This window comes from Myxocyprinus asiaticus, chromosome 36 (assembly GCF_019703515.2).
Source record: "Myxocyprinus asiaticus isolate MX2 ecotype Aquarium Trade chromosome 36, UBuf_Myxa_2, whole genome shotgun sequence".
NCBI lineage: Eukaryota > Metazoa > Chordata > Actinopteri > Cypriniformes > Catostomidae > Myxocyprinus > Myxocyprinus asiaticus.
Genome location: NC_059379.1, coordinates 11,385,514 through 11,405,687, shown reverse-complemented (window position 1 = coordinate 11,405,687; position 20,174 = coordinate 11,385,514). Strand labels below are relative to the sequence as shown.

General features: G+C 36.9%; 2 protein-coding genes across 2 annotated transcripts; both read right to left on the bottom strand.

The window, feature by feature from the left end:
• Positions 1–193: 193 nt before the first annotated feature.
• Positions 194–3,874, bottom strand: LOC127427456 (baculoviral IAP repeat-containing protein 5-like). Its single transcript, XM_051675075.1, has 4 exons — positions 3,667–3,874; positions 3,448–3,557; positions 3,159–3,276; positions 194–517 (listed from the first exon to the last, which is right to left on the bottom strand). The coding sequence occupies exons 1-4, from the start codon at positions 3,772–3,774 to the stop codon at positions 425–427; spliced, it is 429 nt and encodes a 142-aa protein (XP_051531035.1). The 5' UTR covers positions 3,775–3,874; the 3' UTR covers positions 194–424.
• Positions 3,875–5,784: 1,910 nt separating this feature from the next.
• LOC127427448 (fascin-2-like) lies at positions 5,785–19,414 on the bottom strand. Its single transcript, XM_051675061.1, has 5 exons — positions 18,246–19,414; positions 10,903–11,059; positions 8,837–8,958; positions 7,209–7,376; positions 5,785–6,965 (listed from the first exon to the last, which is right to left on the bottom strand). Exons 1-5 carry the CDS (start codon positions 19,063–19,065, stop codon positions 6,760–6,762), a joined length of 1,473 nt encoding a protein of 490 aa, XP_051531021.1. The 5' UTR covers positions 19,066–19,414; the 3' UTR covers positions 5,785–6,759.
• Positions 19,415–20,174: the final 760 nt, after the last annotated feature.

Here is a 20,174-nt window from a genome sequence, read left to right as displayed (position 1 = left end):
CATATATTTCTTACCACTGTGTGTAGTCCGTGCCAAACTAGCACTGAGCGCAAGATTACGCATGACTGGTACAGAGGAAACATGACGCACAGTGCATAAAATAATCAATGTGCTTATGAACACCTAGACACCATTTATGGCACTTATTTAATTTTTTTTTTTTCATACTGAACAGACCAGCAAGACACATAAGCCAAGAAAGATTGGTTTTATTGAGCTCACTGTATTGAAATAAATACTAGGATGAAGAATATGTATAAAAAGATTAAACATTTGCAGGTGGAATCATATACAGATGCAAGTATGAAACACACAAGCACAAAATGAAAGACAAAAGCAAAATGGAAGAAAGTGGGATCCTCAGGTAACATGGAAAAGAAATCATTTAAAAAAATGCTGTTGCTGTCACTCTCTCAATAAACCTCTATTCCTCCCCCATGGCAGTCTGGATGATCTGGGCTCTCTTGTTCTTCACAGCCTCTTCAAATTTATCAACTGCCTGGCCACAAGTTTTTTTCTAAAATGTTACAAAACATGTCATTTCATCCATACTCTTATCATTATATTGTTTTGTCATGTACATGCTATATACAATATAATGATATGACACAGATTCCCCAGATATTCAGGGTTCCCACACCTTTGGACCAAAGTATTCCCATGATGTTTCCAGTCATGATTACTGGATAATGATTTTTACAAAAGTTATATAATAAAGACTGTACTCACAAAGAGCAAATGTAACATACTGAAGTTGAGAACAATAAATATTTGTATTTTACTTTAAAAAATGTTTTACTTTAAAAACACTTTATAATAAGGTTGTATTTGTTTACATTAGTTAATGCATAAGGTATCATGAACTAACAACACATTTATTAACGCATTTATTAATCTTGGTTAATGATCATTATAATAATACAGTTCAAAATACAAATACAATGTTAGCTGATGTAAGATGATAATGCATTAACTAATTTTAACATACAGCTTTTCATTTAAAAAAAATATATATCATCACATGTTAAAATTAACATTAACCAAGATTAACAAATGCTGTAAAAGTATTGTCCATTGTTTGATCATTACTAGTTAACTAATGCAGGGGTTTTCAAACTTTATTATGCCAAAGACCCCAAATATGATGATCCCCTTGCGAGGGAACCCGTTTAAGAAAAATAGTAAACATGATATTTTAAAGACATGTTGTTTGCTAAATTAAATAATTGGCTTTTATAAGTGCCATTGTACTGAAGAAAAAATTATTATGAAAATTATATAGTAAGGAAAACTTATTATACTTACTTTTTAAGTCTTTAAGTTTTTCTATTATAGTAATGTAAATGTTTACACCTGAAGTGAAACATTTTCAATTCAATTCAAATGTATTTGAAGAGCGCTTTTTATGATAAATATTGTATCAAAGCAGCTTTTAAAGAAAATAGAGAAGTACATTTCTTGCAAAAGAAAAGATTTTCATAACACATTAAATTCTATGCAGGTTTGTTTTTATTTCTTAACATTTAAAACTATGGATGTCAATAAAATAAAAATCACTATTAATCTAATGATTTCAAAATGAAACAGTAATAATGTCAAAAAATGCCATTATTTTTTCAAAGAAAATTCACTTTCACTGAAATTTTCCATGGACCCCCTAGCAACCCCTGGTGGCATGGGCGGACTGGACTTTGTGGTCCAGAACGGCCCACAACACACCACAATGGCTCATTGATTTCCGCTCAATTTCAAATTTTTGTTGAAAAAAAAATAAATAAAAAAAAATAAAATAAAAGAATTCTATTGACTGCTAGTCATGACAATGGGCCTCACCAGTGCAAACATTTTCATCATTTTTTTAACATATAAAGCCACTGTAAATGTGATGAGTGGATTTTTTTTTTAGAAAAAGCACAAAAAATAAGTACTTTATAGATCAGACAAATAACATGTCCGAAAACGTTTTTCCCAACATACAGATGTTAGTTTAAAATGTAAATAAAAGTACAAGGGAAAGTGTGTATTTTAGGTGCTGTGACAAGTAAACATTTCGTCAAAGTTTTTAAAAGATCTTAATCACCTTTCAACTTTTTTCTAGAGGTGCAAATAAATTATTGTCCTACTTAATATGAGGTTGGGGAAACAACAAGTATAATCATTATAATAATTATGTTTGTATTTATAGCTATACAAGTTCATATAATGTTGTTTAAAACAGTTAGATGAAGAAAGTGTCACACAGCAGGACAATGCTTAAAGTTTCATGTCAATTTCTCACATAACTGTGTGTAAATGTTTATTTTAAAATATCAGTGAAAACCAATTTGGCCAGAATATGTACATAAATAAATATACGTAAAAATAAATAAATAAACAAACATACCTTTTAAAGTGTAGAACTTTGCAGTATTTTGCAGATTAATTGCTCATATTTTCACTCTATGTGAGTTTGTTGCATCTTTATTTCTGCAGTGTTTTAATTCCTTCCCCAAATTATTCTTGGAAAAAAAGTGAAAAGCCCTATGCTTTGACAAGTGCTGTTTCTGCTATCCTTTAAACAAAGTAAGTCAAAGACTCAAAAAGCTACAGAGTCATATTTTTCAGGCGTGAGCATTGTTCAGCAAGCCGCGCTTCAGCTCCCAGAAATGCTTTGTGGTATGAATCAATTATGCAAATTACTATGTACTAAAAGTCAGCTATTACATTATTTCAAAATAAAAGTCAATGTATTGGCTTGTCTTGCAGAGTTTATTAAATGTTCTCTTTGTTATAAGGTCCGCGCGGGCATGTTGGAGCCCAGGGCTGTTTCATATATCGCCTGTAGGACGGGCCGGTACTTGCGCAGCAGCTTGCCAGCCCAAATTACCCAGCGGCCCAACGGGAAAACGCCCGGTGCTCCCTATGGCCTGTCCGCACCTGCCTGGGGGTCCCCGGATACCAGTTTGAAAAGACCTAAACTAATGTAATTACCTAGTGGTAACGAATACAACCTTGACTGTAATGTGTGGCCGAAATATCCTCAGGATTTTTTATTATTTATTTTTTTCAATGAATTTTCCAGTCCTATAAATCACAATTGTAAAAATGTGATATTTCTTGTATTGGAGTTTGTATAAACATAAACGGTGCCCTTTTTCTGTCAGTGAGCTGATACTTACAATAATAAACTTTTGTCTCTCTTTCTGAAGTTTCAGAAATTCCTCCACTGTCAGGCTGTTCAAGGTCTTCTTCAGCAAGATAAAATCACAGGTGGGAGAATGTGCCTTGTGTTCTTTCCTGGTAACACAAACAGCCAACAGCACAGCACATCAGGAACAAATGCAAAATATCAAGGGCACATGCTGATATTTTATAGATCAAATAACCTTGACTTGAAATCCAAGCCTTATACCATTATATGATAGATCTGGAAGAGGAATTGTGTCTGTTATGTAATCGTGAACTCACTCAGGATCATCCTCAGGCTCCCATCCTTCCAGCTCTTTCAAACAGAAAAAACACTGAGCTATATCTGGACTGTTATCGGACGGGGTGTGAATAAATCCAGCTTTGGCCATCTGTAGAACAAAATTATATTTATGAAGCGGAAAACATTGCATTTAAGCCCATATAAAACAAAAGTAGATCCAGAGGTACTGGTCTCGTTCAGTTCCAGGATTCACTCACGTTTTGTGGAGTGCAAACGCAGCCCTCTTCAAACGGCCAGCCAACGAAAGTTTGAAGTCTGTTCTCATAAAAGTACATTTTCGTCTGATCGTTATTACCAAGATCCATTTTCTTGAATGTCAAGAGTGGTATTAAAGCAAAAAGAAGCAAAGAGACACTGAGATACACCACTGCCTTGCGTGTTTGTCGTTTCTTCCGGTTAAGTGTTTAAAATTTAGAGCACAAGTTTTGATTGGCTGTAGAGCGCCACTTGCACGCATGCGCAGATCGAGAACTAGCTTTTCTGTCTCACAGGGTTCGATAATATATGGGGTATTTTCCCATAGATATCCATACAGTATTTCCAAAAACACACGATATTAACAACCAGTGTTTGAGATGCAACCTATAGAAATTTGTAGACAATCTGCAGTATGCAATTATATTTCATTTAATAAATTAACTTTAATTTTATGAACCAACAGTGGAAGAAAACTGCTTTATACTCAATTTATGTTTTATAATCAATAGTTTAATTTTTTTATTTCATTGTATAATTTTAGAAAGATGGAAAGCAGTAATAGATTATTTGTGGTGTTGTATGCCATAATAAAGTCTGTTTTGATGTATGTTCATTGTTTTCCCAGAACTTAGTTAAGAGAAATATGTCTAATATGCACTCAAAAAATATTTTAATATTTCTGCATTTCAATTTCATAACATAATTCCATCAAACTGAACTAAACAATCTTTAATAAAATAAAAAAACCTAACATTTTCTGTTTTATTAATTTAACTTGGTTAAAAATGACAATTAAATTTGATGGAATTTTGTTATGATATTGAAATGTGTAAATCTTAAAAATGGGCTAATCAGGCTAATCTTATTTTGAATCAGAGATACCAAATATTTGAGGGTTTGGCCATGGCAACTTGATCCTTGATCTATTTGGCACATTTTAGGCAAAGAAGAATATTAGGTGTAATATTAAGTAATTTTCATTAGTATTCAATAGATTTTATTTAATGTCTCTGAAGGGGAAATCAGGACTGGGTACATGTGTTTTCTCCTTATTGGTCGGCACTACATGTGAACAGGGAAAAATAAAGAAAGAAATTATATTCCTATGAAAAAAGATTTCTGTGCCAAAGTGCTGACAAAGACTCATTTTCAACATCAATTACATGGAGGCAGTGTTACCTCATACACTTCTTTTTCAACATTTCATTAAACCAGTGTTGCAGAGTACACATAACCACAAACTTGATTTGTGAATGGAAAAATATTCTTTCATTTTCACAGTAGGACTGGGACCTGATTTCCTCTACATAGGACATTCAATAAAATACTTATTCAAAATTATTATTTTTTTATTTTTATTTTTTTTGTGTACCAAACACTACACTGGCATTTTAAAAACCTAAATTGATAAAAACTTTTTTTTGTTGGCTCTTATTGAATAATTTATGATAATATATAATTTGTCACAATAACCATATTTCTACCAAAAACAAATAATATTAAATTCAATTTGACTAGTTATCAAAATAAATTAATACGGGGACTCCTTCACACATCATAATTATTAGAAACTTTTAGAATCTTGGAAAGAATCAAATTACAGGTTGTATTGCACTTACAATGGCCAAAATGAATGTACTATGTTACTGGAAACTTTAGTTAGTACAAGGCTCCTAGATTGTGAAACTGGTTAATAATAGCCTATATCCATATTCAGGAATATTGCATTTAAAGGTTGTTACTTATTGACTGCAGCCACCAGCAGTTCATTTTTCAGACAAGGCTCTCTCTGCTGGTAACAATGAGTATCATTGTAGCCTGTGGATAGCACATGGCAACCGCAACCACTGCTGGGACACAGTTCTGCCTATGCTGCCAATTAAGCTCAAAATGGAAACAATCAATTTGTTGTACTTTAACCCAGGTTACAGTAAGTGAGATTAATTTCCATCAAAATTTAGAGACTGGAGTTTATTGTAATAATCATAAAACCTTTCCAGATGGTCAAAAGAAATATAACTAAAATAAATCACAGTAGGGAATAAAATGGATTTAGTTCTAATTCCTTTCATTGGAAGAGACTGAAAAGTAATTACTGTATCATGTTGTCTCCTGGTGTTTCGGTCATTGTTTGGCTTCTCTGTCAGTTAATTTCTAGAAAGCTTAAAGAAACAATTCTCATAAAATAAGATTCACTGGAACTGGCAAGACAATGAGGAATGTAACAAACAACAACATATATGAAAGACAAAAAGAGTTATTTAGGTTAAAAAAAAAATGCAAAAATTGTGGTTCCAAAATTAACAGAGATGTTATAGATTTGCCACTTATAGCCTATTTTAATTATTCAAAATATTTTAATATTCGTATTACTCACCCACTTTTATTGTTGCTTTAGATTATGGACTCTCACATTTTTTAGGTTTGGAGCACGGATATATAACTATAGCAGGGTAAATGGCAGGTAGATTTGAGAATTAAATGGGATTTTTTTTTTGCAGCGTTACCTTTTTCAGAAGAGATTAAAGGTGCCAAATTTACTGTCACTACCTGAGCAGCTGTATTTGAAACTCAGCTGCAGAAGTGTTGACTAGTTTGCTGAATTATTTTTAATTACTGCCAAGGTAATTAAACAAAATGTACAGTTATATGAACATACATTAAATGTGCATTAAGAGAGAGGGAAAATAGTTTGCTTTATTTAAACTGCTCAATTAAAGCAGAAATATGTCAACAGATTATGTGAAAAAAAAAAAAACGAAAAAAAAAAAAAGGTCTATAGCTATGCCACACACTTGTTTTGCAGCACAGCTGCAGTTTATTTAGTGAGTGACAGTGAGCCGATATGGTAAAGATTCAGTTCTTGTCATTTGTGTGCATTCTTTTTCTACAAGCTCATTTTGTATAAGCAAATAATCCTGATATGGTAAGAGTACATGTGTAATGGTGAGTACTGACTCTATATCAAATGACTGATGGAAAACAGAGATGTCCAAACGTTCAAACTCAATTGTACAAATTTGATGCCTCACGGCTGTAAATCCAAGAGTTTAACACAGGTGAATGACAGTTCCTTAAATGTCCAAAAGTTGTCAGTATTCCCAGAGGGACGAGCTGTCTGCATTTTCTCCATCTCCTTTCAGGTTGCCTCCTTGGTCTCCTCTCAGATATTTGCCATTTTTGCCCCTTAAAGCTATCCGTCCATGCTCCAGGAATTCAAAGCAGAAATCTTCAGGTGTGTCACCATCAGAGCACACCAATCCACTGGTGGACACATACCAAAACTTGCCACCAGCACCTGTAGGATAACAATGAGATCAACTTTGTAACACCTGTGCATACAAACATTAATAAACTCATTGCCAAAAGCTGTTTTTGTCCTTAAATTTGTTTCCGAGGTCATAAAAGCTGAGAATTGCACAAATATGTGCATCTATTATATGCTTCTGCTTTGGGATTTATTACATGACAAAATAGCATTGTTACAGAAAAAAGACTGAAAATGTAATGCTCGGTCTAATGTGATTAAAATAAATCTTACCTTTAATATGGTATGCACCATCACTGAAATAGAGCGTAAATATGTCATAAACTGAACGGTTGGCATCCAGTGTATTAGAGTTCTTGTGGTGACATACATAGCCATTCTCTCCTCTCAGGATCAGAATGGGTCGATTGATCAGTTTCAGAACCAGTTGCTCATCCTCACCTGGAGAAAGAACAGGTTGATGATATATCAAAAGGAAGATTTTATTACTCAAAGGGTGCATTTTCATAGCTTAGGAGACATAATGGAGTTCTCAGTTGTTTCAATTAGTATCAACTTAGTCTCTCAAAAGGTTCTTTTGGAGAAATAAATTCAGACATAATGCTGACATACAGTAAGAGTAAAGCTATAAATTTAATGTGGATAGCATAGCACAGATAATTTGGTCTTGGCCTAATCTGATTTGTGTTCCTATTAAAATTTTAGAATTTTGACTGCATTGGTAAATTAGTATCTTGAAAAATCTGAGTACAGTGTGAGATCACAGTTGAGATCTCGTCTGAAACTAGAAGAGACACTACTAGTCCGTTTCTCTGAGAAGCAAGAGACTTAAAGGAATAGTTCACCCAAAAAGGAAAATTCTCACATCATTTACTCATCCCATCCCAGATGTGTTTGACTTTCTTTCTTCTGCAGAACACAAAAAAGATTTTTAGAAGAATATCTCAGCTCTGCTCGTCCTCACAATGCAAGTAAATGGGTACCAACATTTTTAATCTCCAAAAGCACATAAAGGCAGCATAAAAATAATCCATATGACTCCAGTAGATAAATCCATATCTTCAGAAGCGATATGATAAGTGTGGGTGAGAAAAAGATCAATATTTAAGTCCTTTTTTACTATCTCTCTCCACTTTCACATTCTTCTTTTGTTTTTGACAATTACCATATTTTTGCATATCGCCACCTACTGGGCAGGGAGGGGAATTTATATCTGTTTTTCACCCACACCCATCATTTTGCTTCTGCATATACAGATTTGAACACTTTAGTCTTATGTATTACTTTTGTGCTGCTTTTATGTACTTTTTGGAACTTCACAATGTTGGTACCCATTCACTTGCATTGTGAGGACGAGCAGGTCTGAGATATTCTTCTAAAAATCTTAATTTGTGTTCAGTAGAAGAAAGAAAGTCATACACACAAAAACAAAAGTCTTCATTTGCTCTCCATTTAATCTCATTGCTGTCAAGATTTAATCTCATTTCTGTCTGAACCAATCTCATTTGTGATTTTCTTTGCTACAGTAGGCAAGGCAAGTTTATTTTTATAGCACATTTCATACACAATGGCAATTCAAAGTGCTTTACATATAAATTTGAAAGAAAATACAAGATACATAAAAAAAGAATTAAAACCAATTAAGAACAGTAGGAGAAATAAAAAGGGACATCCTCTAACTATACTAGGAGAGCTGTTTATTTTATGTTTCTGGAGCTTTAAAATGTTTTTAAATTTCAACTCTAATGTCTAAATATTGAGATTTCTTTCTTCATTTTGAGCTTGCAGAAATAGCGCTTTCATTTGCAGTTATTGCTGGATACTGCATTGTTGTGCATTTTAAAAATGACATTTGATTTGATTTAGATATTGTTTGTGGGTACTATCATATATGCACTCACCCACAGAGTCACTGACTGCAGCAAGCTGGCCATTTTTCTTGGTGCATACGTATTTTCCATTGCTGGCTCGCAATGCCACCCGCCGACCAAGCCACACTATGTCAAACATGGTGTTGGCACAGCTGCACACAGGAGAGAGGGAGATAAACATTGCAAATCAACCACTGACATACAGTATAAACCCATATTCTATCAATTCTAATCTATTTTATGTCGAAAAGTAAGGAGTAAACAAAATGGTTTAGCATTTTCAGTTAATTTACTTCTGTGTTATGTATGCATTTACTCACAGATACATCACAGTTTTGTATATACATTTGTGCTCAAAAGTTTGCATACCCTGGCAGAAATTGTGATATTTTGGCATTGATTTTGAAAATATGACTGATCATGCAAAAAACTGTCTTTTATTTAAGGATAGTGATCATATGAAGCCATTTATTATCACATAGTTGTTTGGCTCCTTTTTAAATCATAATGATAACAGAAATCACCCAAATGGCCCTGATCAAAAGTTTACATACCCTTGAATGATTGGCCTTGTTGACACACAAGGTGACACACACAGGTTTAAATGTCAATTAAAGGTTAATTTCCCACACCCGTGACTTTTTAAATTGCAATTAGTGTCTGTGTATAAATAGTCAATGAGTTTGTTAGCTCTCACATGGATGCAATGAGCAGGCTAGATACTGAGCCATGGGGAGCAGAAAAGAACTGTCAAAAGACCTGCGTAACAAGGTAATGGAACTTTATAAAGATGGAAAAGGATATAAAAAGATATCCAAAGCCTTGAAAATGCCATTCAGTACCGTTCAATCACTTATTAAGAAGTGGAAAATTCGGGGATCTCTTGATACCAAGCCAAGGTCAGGTAGACCAAGAAAGATTTCAGCCACAACTGCCAGAAGAATTGTTCGGCATACAAAGAAAAACCCACAGGTAACCTCAGGAGAAATACAGGCTGCTCTGGAAAAAGAAGGTGTGGTTGTTTCAAGGAGCACAATACGACAATACTTGAACAAAAATGAGCTGCATGGTCGAGTTGCCAGAAAGAAGCCTTTACTGTGCCAATGCCACAAAAAAGCCCGGTTACAATATGCCCAACAACACCTTGACACGCCTCACAGCTTCTGGCACACTGTAATTTGGAGTGACGAGACCAAAATAGAGCTTTATGGTCACAACCATAAGCGCTATGTTTGGAGAGGGGTCAACAAGGCCTATAGTGAAAAGAATACCATCCCCACTGTGAAGCACTGATGTACTGGTGGGGTGTGAGCTCTAAAGGCACAGGAAATCTTGTGAAAATTGATGGCAAGATGAATGCAGCATGTTTTCAGAAAATACTGGCAGACAATTTGCATTCTTCTGCATGAAAGCTGCGCATGGGACGCTCTTGGACTTTTCAGCATGACAATGACCCTAAGCACAAGGCCAAGTTGACCCTCCAGTGGTTACAGCAGTAAAAGGTGAAGGTTCTGGAGTGGCCATCACAGTCTCCTGACCTTAATATTATCGAGCCACTCTGGGGAGATCTCAAACATGCGGTTCATGCAAGACCTCATAGACAACTATTACAAAAGACTGCACAATGTCACTGATGCTAAAGGGGGCAATACACAGTATTAAGAACTAAGGGTATGCAGACTTTTGAACAGGGGTCATTTCATTTTTTTCTTTGTTGCCATGTTTTGTTTTATGATTGTGCCATTCTGTTATAACCTACAGTTGAATATGAATCCCATAAGAAATAAAAGAAATGTGTTTTGCCTGCTCACTCATGTTTTGTTTAAAAATGGTACATATATTACCAGTTCTCCAAGGGTATGCAAACTTTTGAGCACAACTGTATATATAAAAAAAGAAATATTCTGCTACTTGCTTTAATAGCCGCCATTGCTGGAAAGTTCCCAGCTTTGCGCCTGACAGGCTGACAAGGCCCTAATCAATGATGATCAGTTTGTCAGGCAGAAAGCAGGATACCCTACTTTTAACACTAACAATTGGAAAATAAATATTTTGTTTTCCAGAGAACAGGGACTGAAAGTAAAGGCAATTCTTACGCTTCTGTGGCTGTTGACTGAATGCCTCCATGAGCAACAAGCGTCCAGTAATTCCCTTCATTAGTTCTGAATTTACACTTTCTGGCGTCTTTATCAATTTCCATTTGAAACGTCTCCAAGTCTGTCTCATCGTCCTGATTGGCTGAGACACTCACACCTGTCGAAGTGCATAAAGAAACAAACATGATCTAAGATGAAAGAGTTAATCCTTGTTTTGTTTTAAAGGTGCACTCAATCGTTTTTCATGTTGTGTTGCCCAATATGGCAGTCATTTCGGGCTTAAACTGACATCTATCAGCAATAAGCAATAGCTTTCAGTTTTTGATGCCATCATAGAAATGTGCTATTTACAGTCAGTCATGATTGATTTATTCTGTGAGTCAAAGTGTCCGATAATAGTGGGATTATTGAGATTAAAAAAAATAAATAGTGTTCAGCTGCTAGTCATGTGATCTCAACATAGCAGCCCCCATGAGGCAGCCCATTACCACTCGTAATAAAACAGATTTTATTAGTCTACTGACATGACTGGAGTCTTCCTCTCATGTGAGTGAATTTTTTTTTAAAAAAAGGTAGTACGTACTATTGATTTCTTGGGAGGGATAGTTCACCTAAAAATTAATTTGTCATTTTGTCACCCTCATGTAAGGAAAAAATTAAAATATTGTCAAAATTTGATGTTTTCATTTTTGGGTGAACTTTACCTGTAAGGTTAAGTGCACTTTTAACATATGCATTTACATTAGAATACAATAGTCAAACACACAAAGCAACATAGTCACTTATTTCTGTTTCAACATGTTAACAAAATCACACTGATTGACACTGATCGTTTAATATTTTAAATGCATTTCTAGGCTTTTTAAAAGTAGCAGCTTAAACAAGATAAAGTGTGTTTGTCCTGAACTTCCCCCCAGTTTGGAATCCTGAAGGGAGACAAAGCAACATGATTAACTTCCCTGCCACGCACAACAGGTATCAACCTGATTCTGAGCCCTGTTTTGGTGCAACGTCTACAGCAAAATTTGTTTATTTAAGACTCACATTCATAGTTAATGGAGCCCAAACATGTCACTCTTTTGTTCATAAACATCCTTTACTACAATACAAGATCATTGTTGGTTTGAAATGGGGAGGTTTACTCCATAACTATGCTGACAGATTCATGGCAAAACAGGATTATTTGTAGCATTAACAGCCATTACACAACAAGACCACTAGCTGTGGTCTACACATTTGTATATTTGAACCATTAATCTTGATAAAGCTGTTTGATTGTATAACATTCATAAGCTCTTATACTTTGTAGATTGTGGCATCTCGCTAATAAATTCTTCTGTATTATGGCCTATGTACATTATGTGATATACATTAATTTTGGAAAGCATCAAATAACTCTGACAGTGCAGTAGGGCAAAGCTACATGTGAATGAATTTTTCCCATTGCACCGGTAAAACCTTGGCATGGAAACAGCGACCTTGGCAGGAACAGACGCCTAGTTGCATCCCGCTGGTTTTCCATACCAATTAGTCCTTGTATTGTGTCATGGCAGTTCATTGGGCTAAAATGTAATGGCCATGTTCAAGAAACCTTTTAAAAACATAGCGTAGAAGGACCGACCGACCGACTGACCAACCTACCTACCTAGTACCTACCTACCTAAAAGTATTCAAAGTATTTATAAATTCATAAGGCCAATACAAATTTCAAGCCTTTTGTCTGTCTGACTGTCTATCTTGCTTTTTAACTATTTCTTTTTTAAATAAATCAAAATGTATATATATATTTTTGTTATGGAATGTGGTTTACCATTTACCAAAACACCATTGATCAAGGCGAAATAAATATATTATTCATATATAAATTAATATATAAACTAAATGAATGAATGACATAATCTCAAGCATCTCACGCAAAACTGCCGCCATCGTGCAAAATGCATCGGACAGATTGTAGTGGCTAAGGCCCAAAGTGGATGTATCCGAAAATATCCCTTGATCATTTTCTTAATCCTTTAACAGGTCAGATCCTGCACCTTACCCCCTTCTCCCTCCATCCTGTCATCCTTTCTGCCCCTCCCCATCACAAGCTGTGAACTCTCCTAATTCTACGCACGCAAAGAGATAAAAAGATGCACTGTAGGGCCCTGTAAGCAGCTTTTTCAAGTAGCGTACGTACAATCCTCTGGCTCTCCTGCCCAGCACCCTAAGAAAAGAGGGCCAAAGAAAAACCAATGGGGAGCCTGAAATAATACCTCTGTTTCAACGGGATGCCGCAGGGTGCCTCAGACATGCTGGGAACAAAACCAGACCGTTCAGCAGAATCTGCAGGCATCGATCACTCCACCATGGAATACCTTTTTTGCAATATGATTTAGTGTATTTGTGGGCTTGTTTTTCTCTTTCTACCTCTCCCTAACACAGCATGGATGATTCTTTTTACAAATCATCATGGACTATCAAAGGACAATACGGTTATACTTTGGAATTAAATTCTATAATCCCATTCCTAAAGATCTTTAGAGATACTGTGGAAACATCTGGTATTCTAGATTAAGAAAATAAAAAGAACACACAGTGTCAGCACAATGTTTGTGTTGGAAAACAAAACTCTTTCAAGGATTTGTACACGTGAATCATGAATCATCCAGACGGCATGGACTGGCAGATGAAGACTGTAGCGCGACAATGCAAAAATATGCTGTAGCTCGATTATTACGGTCCATGCAAATGTAATGACTGTTTATGCTGGTCCACCACCTAGACCAGCCACTAACCATCATTAACCAGCCATGGAAATTCAAGCTGGTCTAAGGCGGTCTTTTCAGCAGAGCAAGCACAACTATCACTCAAAAACAACAAAAAAACAAAGACTAGTTTCTAATCAAGACTAAATCAGGGGTTAAAAAAAGAATCCGCTTCAGATGTTTCTTTTCTCAGATCAAACATCAATCTGCTGAAGTGATTTTCATTTCTGTGGTCCGTTACACTTTATTTTCCAATTTCATGTCTGACTCTGCTTGAGTTTTGCACCAAAGATAGAAGAAGAGAGGCCAGCTGGGGCAGGACACTCTATCTCCTTTGCTGATCATTCCTCATCCACGGCATTGTGATTACTGAGCTCAATCCTGAACTCCCGAGAATGAACTCACTCCCATCACAGAATGCTCCCTCTCAATTTACCAACCCATTTCTGTGGAATGTAACAGTACCCAGAGACACAGAGACAGCGAGGGGGCCTTTTCAAAACTGGGGCAAGTAGATCACAATACGTGGACCTGGTCAAATACCTACGGGAGAACACAAAACACTCAAAAAAAGATGAGTTTGATTTAACCTGCACTTATATGCCAAGATTCAAGTTAAGTTTTACATTTAAGCTGGTCAAATCAATCCTCATCATTATGTTTATATCATAGGTCAACCCCAGACTAAAGCAGTGATCTCCAAATGTACCAAGATAGTTACTCAGAGATTAATTTTTAATGGTAAAGTGATACCACAATCCACTGTCTGTGGTTCACTCATGCCAATTTTTAGCTTTCATTATGTTAGCTTCTTTCTTTCTTTCTTTCTTTCTTTCTTCCCATCTCCTTTTCTGGGGCAGATCACAATGCTGCAGGAAACATTGCGGAGGTGATGAAGAACGTGGTAACAGATCCACCCACCCGAGTGCATGCCGTCTTTCCGAATTAAGTGGCAACCATGCACACAACCTACTTCAATCCTGGTGCAGACAAGTGTTACTCCGCAAACATAAATCAAGAAACATCATCCCAGCCAAAATCTCCAAAACAGAAATGAGTGACATTTGTGAAAAACTACCATCCTATGTCAGTGCTCATTATTGATTAAAGGATCATCTGTGAGTTTGTGTTGCATCCCAGGGCGAGAGGCCAAGGGCTTAATGAATCCCAGACCTGCAGAGCTGATTGGCAGATCTGTCTAAAGTCATCTCTGGTTCCCTTCATCATGTAGTAACTCTCCTAAAGAAATGAACTGCTTCATCCATTAGCAGAATTACTTTACTTAATTGTTTTTGCACAAAATGAATGTGCAATAGATGGGGAAAGATGCCTCTCGCTCATTAAGAACAACTTTTCCATCTGGTGTGTGTCATTTTCACTGTCTTTTTGCACCCATAATGAAATGTCTAGATTTTGGTAGTATGTTGATCATTCACATTTCATGATGGTGAACTGACAATGAACATTTTATTTTTATTTATTTATTTGAGGCAAGAGAAGCACAACATATACAGTATGATTCACTTACAGTCCTGATGTGGGACTAAAGATCTCGATTGTTTACATTAGAATTCTGGATCTAAAAATAAGAGGTGAAATGTTTTTATACCAGGATTTCACAGAACATTTTTTTAATTTATATTCAATTAATATCTTCTTGATTAAATCAATATTTAAATAAATTAATATGGGATTACTTTTTCAATACTATGGCTATTTAATAATTTTAATATGGAAAAATTATAAATGTATAAAATAAAAAGAAATATCAAAATAGAACACACGATCTTGTAAAAAAAATTAATTACTTCGTTTATTTAAAAAATTTTATAAAGATGTTGTAAAATTTGTTAGGAATATACCAAGTTTAAGATAAGCTCTATCAACAGCATTTGTGGGATAATGTTGTTTACCAAAAATAATAATTTTAACTCAGTTTCTTAAAAAAGCATAAATCGAAGTTACAATGGATTATAATTTTATAAAAGCACTAACATTAATTCTGTTAAAGCCTAGTATTGATAATTATAATAAACATATTATTTATAACATTAGAACATTAATTGAGCTGTAAAGATGTTTAAATCTTTATTTTTGCAGTGGACTGCTGTTCTAGGTGGATGAATTTCTAGTTATTTGTCACCAATGTTACGTCGTCATGGCAATGGGAGTTGTAAAATTGTATATTACTTTACACAGAAAGTTATTTCATTACACTTAAGTCATGTTAACATGCATATTGTTTACATCTTGTGGCTGCTTGAAACAGTGAGTATTTAATGTTTACAGATGTATTGCCTCAATGTAACCCAGATTTGTAATTTTTTTTATTTATTATTTTATTTTTAAGAAAAGGATGGACCCGTCAAAATTATATTTGTGGTAATCAACATTATGCCAAAAATGGCTGTTGTAAATAATTTAGGTCATTGGGGTTCAACTAAAAAAAAAAGTTAGTAAATCCCTGTTCAATAAGACGATGGCTTCCGCTGATAACATTTTAGGTCTCACAATTTAGTTTGGGTTTGCACAGTAGATGTTTTATAGAGTCTTGTAACCTATTTAGCTGCTAAAATTAAATCCTATTCTTTGTTCTCTCAACTGGCTTCTGGCAACTGTCCCTGGCCCACATGCTTTGCTATTACAAACTAACTTTTTGGATGCCGTTAAATGCCTCTATCCCCTTGGGCCAGCTAAACTGACAATACAACATCATGTCTTCCTAAGGGAGCTGCAGCTAATGTCTTTGATTTACGATCTTATAACAGTGACAATGATAAAAAAGCTGTACCGTCCACCTGTCCACACCCATAATGCATTGTGTCCCCATTCATTGTGATTTTGTGCCTGATCATTCTTTTCCTGCCTGTCTTGTTCTCCTTTCTCTGGTTTACTTTCATACTTGCCATTGTCTCTTTCCCCCTTTGGGTTTTTGCCTGTCGGCCCAGAACCCAACTGCTCCCGAAGGACTCTGATTTGCGTCCCCATTGTGGACCTGCGTATTGCGTGGTCCCCAGATAAAGAAATGCAGGGGAAGGCTTGTGTTTCTGAAAGCAGACTCCACCATCATTGAAATGCCCCTGTCCACTCAATTATTTATCACACCTTGCCAGTAGTGTGCGCGGGTGTTTGTGTGTGTACATGTGCATGTGAGCATATCAGAGTGTTTGCTGTGAGCACCTCCTTCCTGTTTCATATATTATGGCCTGGGTGTTGGTCTGTGAAAAATTATGCACAAGAATATGTGCATCTGCACGTGAGTGTATGATACACAGAGAAACAGTGAAAGAACAAAGAGAGAGAGAGAGAGAGAGAGAGAGAGAGAGAGAGAGAGAGAGAGAGAGAGAGAGAGAGAGAGAGAGAGAGAGAGAGAGAGAGAAAGATGAGCGTACTATAGAAGACAGGATCTTTAACTGACCCAACTACCCTTCCCTATGGTGGATATTCAAAGCCATTCAGCTTCTCCAGTAATTTATCTATTGCAGGTGGCTCAAAATGCTTATCAAGAGTTCTGTTCTGGAGATAATGGATAACATTACAGCATGCAAGATTTACATAACAGAACTTAGTTGCCCAGTGAAGACAGGAAACTACAGTTATGCAGCATGTTTGTTAGCAGAGCACGTAGCCAGCGAATAAATATTGTCTATGTCTGGTAGATTAATATTGGCCTACTCAGCTGAAAAGACAGCTGCCATATATTATTTCTGTGAGGTCATGCTCATGGGCGTGACTCAGTGTTCACCTGCTCTCCAGACTAGTTTCCATAGATCTGACAATGTGTGCATAGTTGGCCATGCAGCTGCAATTTTGCATGCAAGTTATTTTATGCATTGTTATGCTTGCATAAAAACATTAATGAGGAGTGAGACTGATGGCACTATAATGCAGATTGTGCTTAGTCTACTCAAATCTAACTACTAAGACATGACAGTATGCAACTGAGATGATAGTAAGCAATTTGAAAATATAATTTTCCCTGGAATGTTTACATTGAAGCAATGCCATGATGGAGCTCAGATATTCTATATCCTTGCACGCATACTTCAGAATTCTAGATGTGATTAGGTATTAGCGGTACTTATATGTTGTATTGAGGTCTCATAAACATCTGTTACACAAGATACCACAGGAGTGTGGAGGGACCACCTTAATATATTCATACTTTTGCATAAAGGGATAGTTCACCCAAAAATGTGTATCCATACATTAAAAGTGAATACTAACTGAGGCCACATCCACTCAAATCCACACCTCCATTATCAGTTTCCTAACATCATCATTTTCCAAAGCATGTGGTTAGGGAAAATGCTTTAAAAAATCTCTGATTTCAGTGGAGAAAAATGTCTGAGGGTAACATTCTGCCTAACATCTCCAGAGAAGAAAGTAAGTTATATGGATTTAAAACAACATGAGGGCAAGTAAATTATTGGAGAATTTTTGTTTTTGGGTGATCTTTCCTATAAATAGCTATAATAAAGTTGTGTCATCTGATTCTACAACAGAAACAAAAGGCTGGCTCTAGCGTCCCTTATGTCAGAAGCATGTGGTCTTCTCGTAGGGGAATGTCAAACAGTTTCGGCTTGCACTACTTACCCTGTCGGATGGAGACAAATCTGTTGTTGGCGGCCTGAAACACCACTTGTGGATGGCTCTCCTCAAGATCAAACAGCTCATCCTTCCCGGGTTTGGAGCAGCGTCCGGAACGCAAGGTTCCAGTGGGCCCCATTGGGGCCAGATACTTCCCCTCACAGTCCTTGAAGGCCAACTTGCCTGACTTCAGTTCCAAGGTGTAACCCGTCCCACGGGCATTCTCGTAGGACAGCTTCCCATCATTGCTCAAGAAACGACTGTCACTGGTCTTAAGACAATATTTGCCATCCATGTACACAAGAGTTAGAAGAGAATCAACACCCCATGGGATGTTGCTGTCCACAGCAATCTCTCCCTCAGGGGATGCCAGGTGGGCGTAGCGTTTGCGGGCTACACTGAGCAGATTGGCCTGTGGATGCAGGGCAAGATGCATGGCCCATAGTTCTGCCTCACTAATGGTCTGAGAAAAGCAGGAGAGGTAGTCCTCTGAACCTCCAAAAAAGCGGAGATGTGGCTCAGACTGCAGGGCCCAACGACCATCTGACTGTGCCACAATTAGAAAGCGACAGTCATTCTCTTTAATCTCAGCCTCACAGCTCACCTTGCCATCTTTGTCGGAAGCCAAGTAGCGACCCAGATGACTGCGCAGGTAAACCACCTGACCATCCTGCTCATCTTGCTCCAAAGTCCAGATCTGCTTCTTCTTGAGACTCAGAGCTGAAGCATTCACCTTGAAGCCAAAGACCTCCGCAGTTAGATAACGGTTTTCGTGATTAATAAGTCCAAACTGTAGCTTTAGGGCTTTACTGTCATTGGAGGGCATCCTGGCTTGCAATCCAGACAGAAGCCAGAGAGTGTTGAATGTCTAGAGAAGAAGCTGAAATAACAAAAGCCTGCAGTTAGCTGTCCTACGTGTCCAGATTAATTTGCCTGCCGGTGGGGACCGCTCCTAAAAATAAATTGAAATCCACTTCACTATAGTGTCATGGACTGTTATCTGTAATGTAGCCAACTAATGTAGGCCTTAACTTTCTAAGTAACTCTGGTCCTCTTTTGTTTTGTTTTTCTGGTCCTTGGCCTCTCCTCTCCGTACAAAGAACGTCTTGCTCCCTGGAGAGCTTGCAGAGGCTCTGGAGATTTGTTTTCCTGTTTCCTAATCAGCTCAGATTATAATCAGGAGGACTCAACACCTCAATCCAGAGAGCTGCTGACGTCACTGTTATCCCAATGGTTCCTTTCAATCCATGCCTCTTTCACCCGCTTCCTCTGTCTCATTCCCTCTCCTTCTCAATTTACTGTCGTTTTTCTGTCTCTTGTCCTCTTCAGTGGCTGCCGTTGGGATTATGGGACTGCTGATCTCTTAAAGAGATGCTGCTTTACTTCTTATCGGTGCAGTCCCCCTGTTGGACGTTTGATTAATTTGGCTCCTTCTGGTCCTCTTCTGTCATTTTACTTCAGCCACATCCTAGTTTTCCTCAGATGTGATGTCTAGTTTTGTGTGCCCTTCAAATAGTCACATCACTGGTTTAGTTGGCTCTCCCTTCAGATCTCAAGTAGAAGCATCATTTCAGTGCCTTCGGTGCCCACCAAGTTGCCAGGCCAGCTTGTGACATGTCAACAAATGCCAACAACAGAATTCCAGGCGTACTTCGAAACTTTTGCTACCTCTTGTTCTATTCTATTATCTTTCTTTTTATACGTTTCTCTATATTGGACACACTCTTACACTAGAGACCCTTTCTAGAGGCTGAGTAATCCACCCGTTCTATAGTGCTCCTGTCTTTGTCCTCCACCCCAGCCTCTAACTCTTTGCTGATGGCAGTTTGACACAAAGCTGGGTAACCAGAGCCCTCCCCCAGCACCAGTGGCAGTGACCTGAGAGGGGGATCAGCTTTCCATCCAGGATACAATTACATGACTTCTCTGATTCCA

Excerpts from the sequence above, each read along its gene's own strand:
- LOC127427456 (XM_051675075.1), bottom strand. The coding sequence starts at position 3,774 with ATGGATCTTGGTAATAACGATCAGACGAAAATGTACTTTTATGAGAAC. Across the intron at positions 3,277-3,447 it reads GAGCCTGAGGATGATCCTGA|GAAAGAACACAAGGCACATT; the intron begins GTGAGTTCACGA and ends TTGTGTTACCAG. Across the intron at positions 518-3,158 it reads AGAGACAAAAGTTTATTATT|AAAAAAACTTGTGGCCAGGC; the intron begins GTAAGTATCAGC and ends GTAACATTTTAG.
- LOC127427448 (XM_051675061.1), bottom strand. The coding sequence starts at position 19,065 with ATGCCCTCCAATGACAGTAAAGCCCTAAAGCTACAGTTTGGACTTATT. Across the intron at positions 8,959-10,902 it reads CAGTCAACAGCCACAGAAGC|CTGTGCCAACACCATGTTTG; the intron begins GTAAGAATTGCC and ends TCCTGTGTGCAG. Across the intron at positions 6,966-7,208 it reads TGGTGCATACCATATTAAAG|GTGCTGGTGGCAAGTTTTGG; the intron begins GTAAGATTTATT and ends GTTATCCTACAG.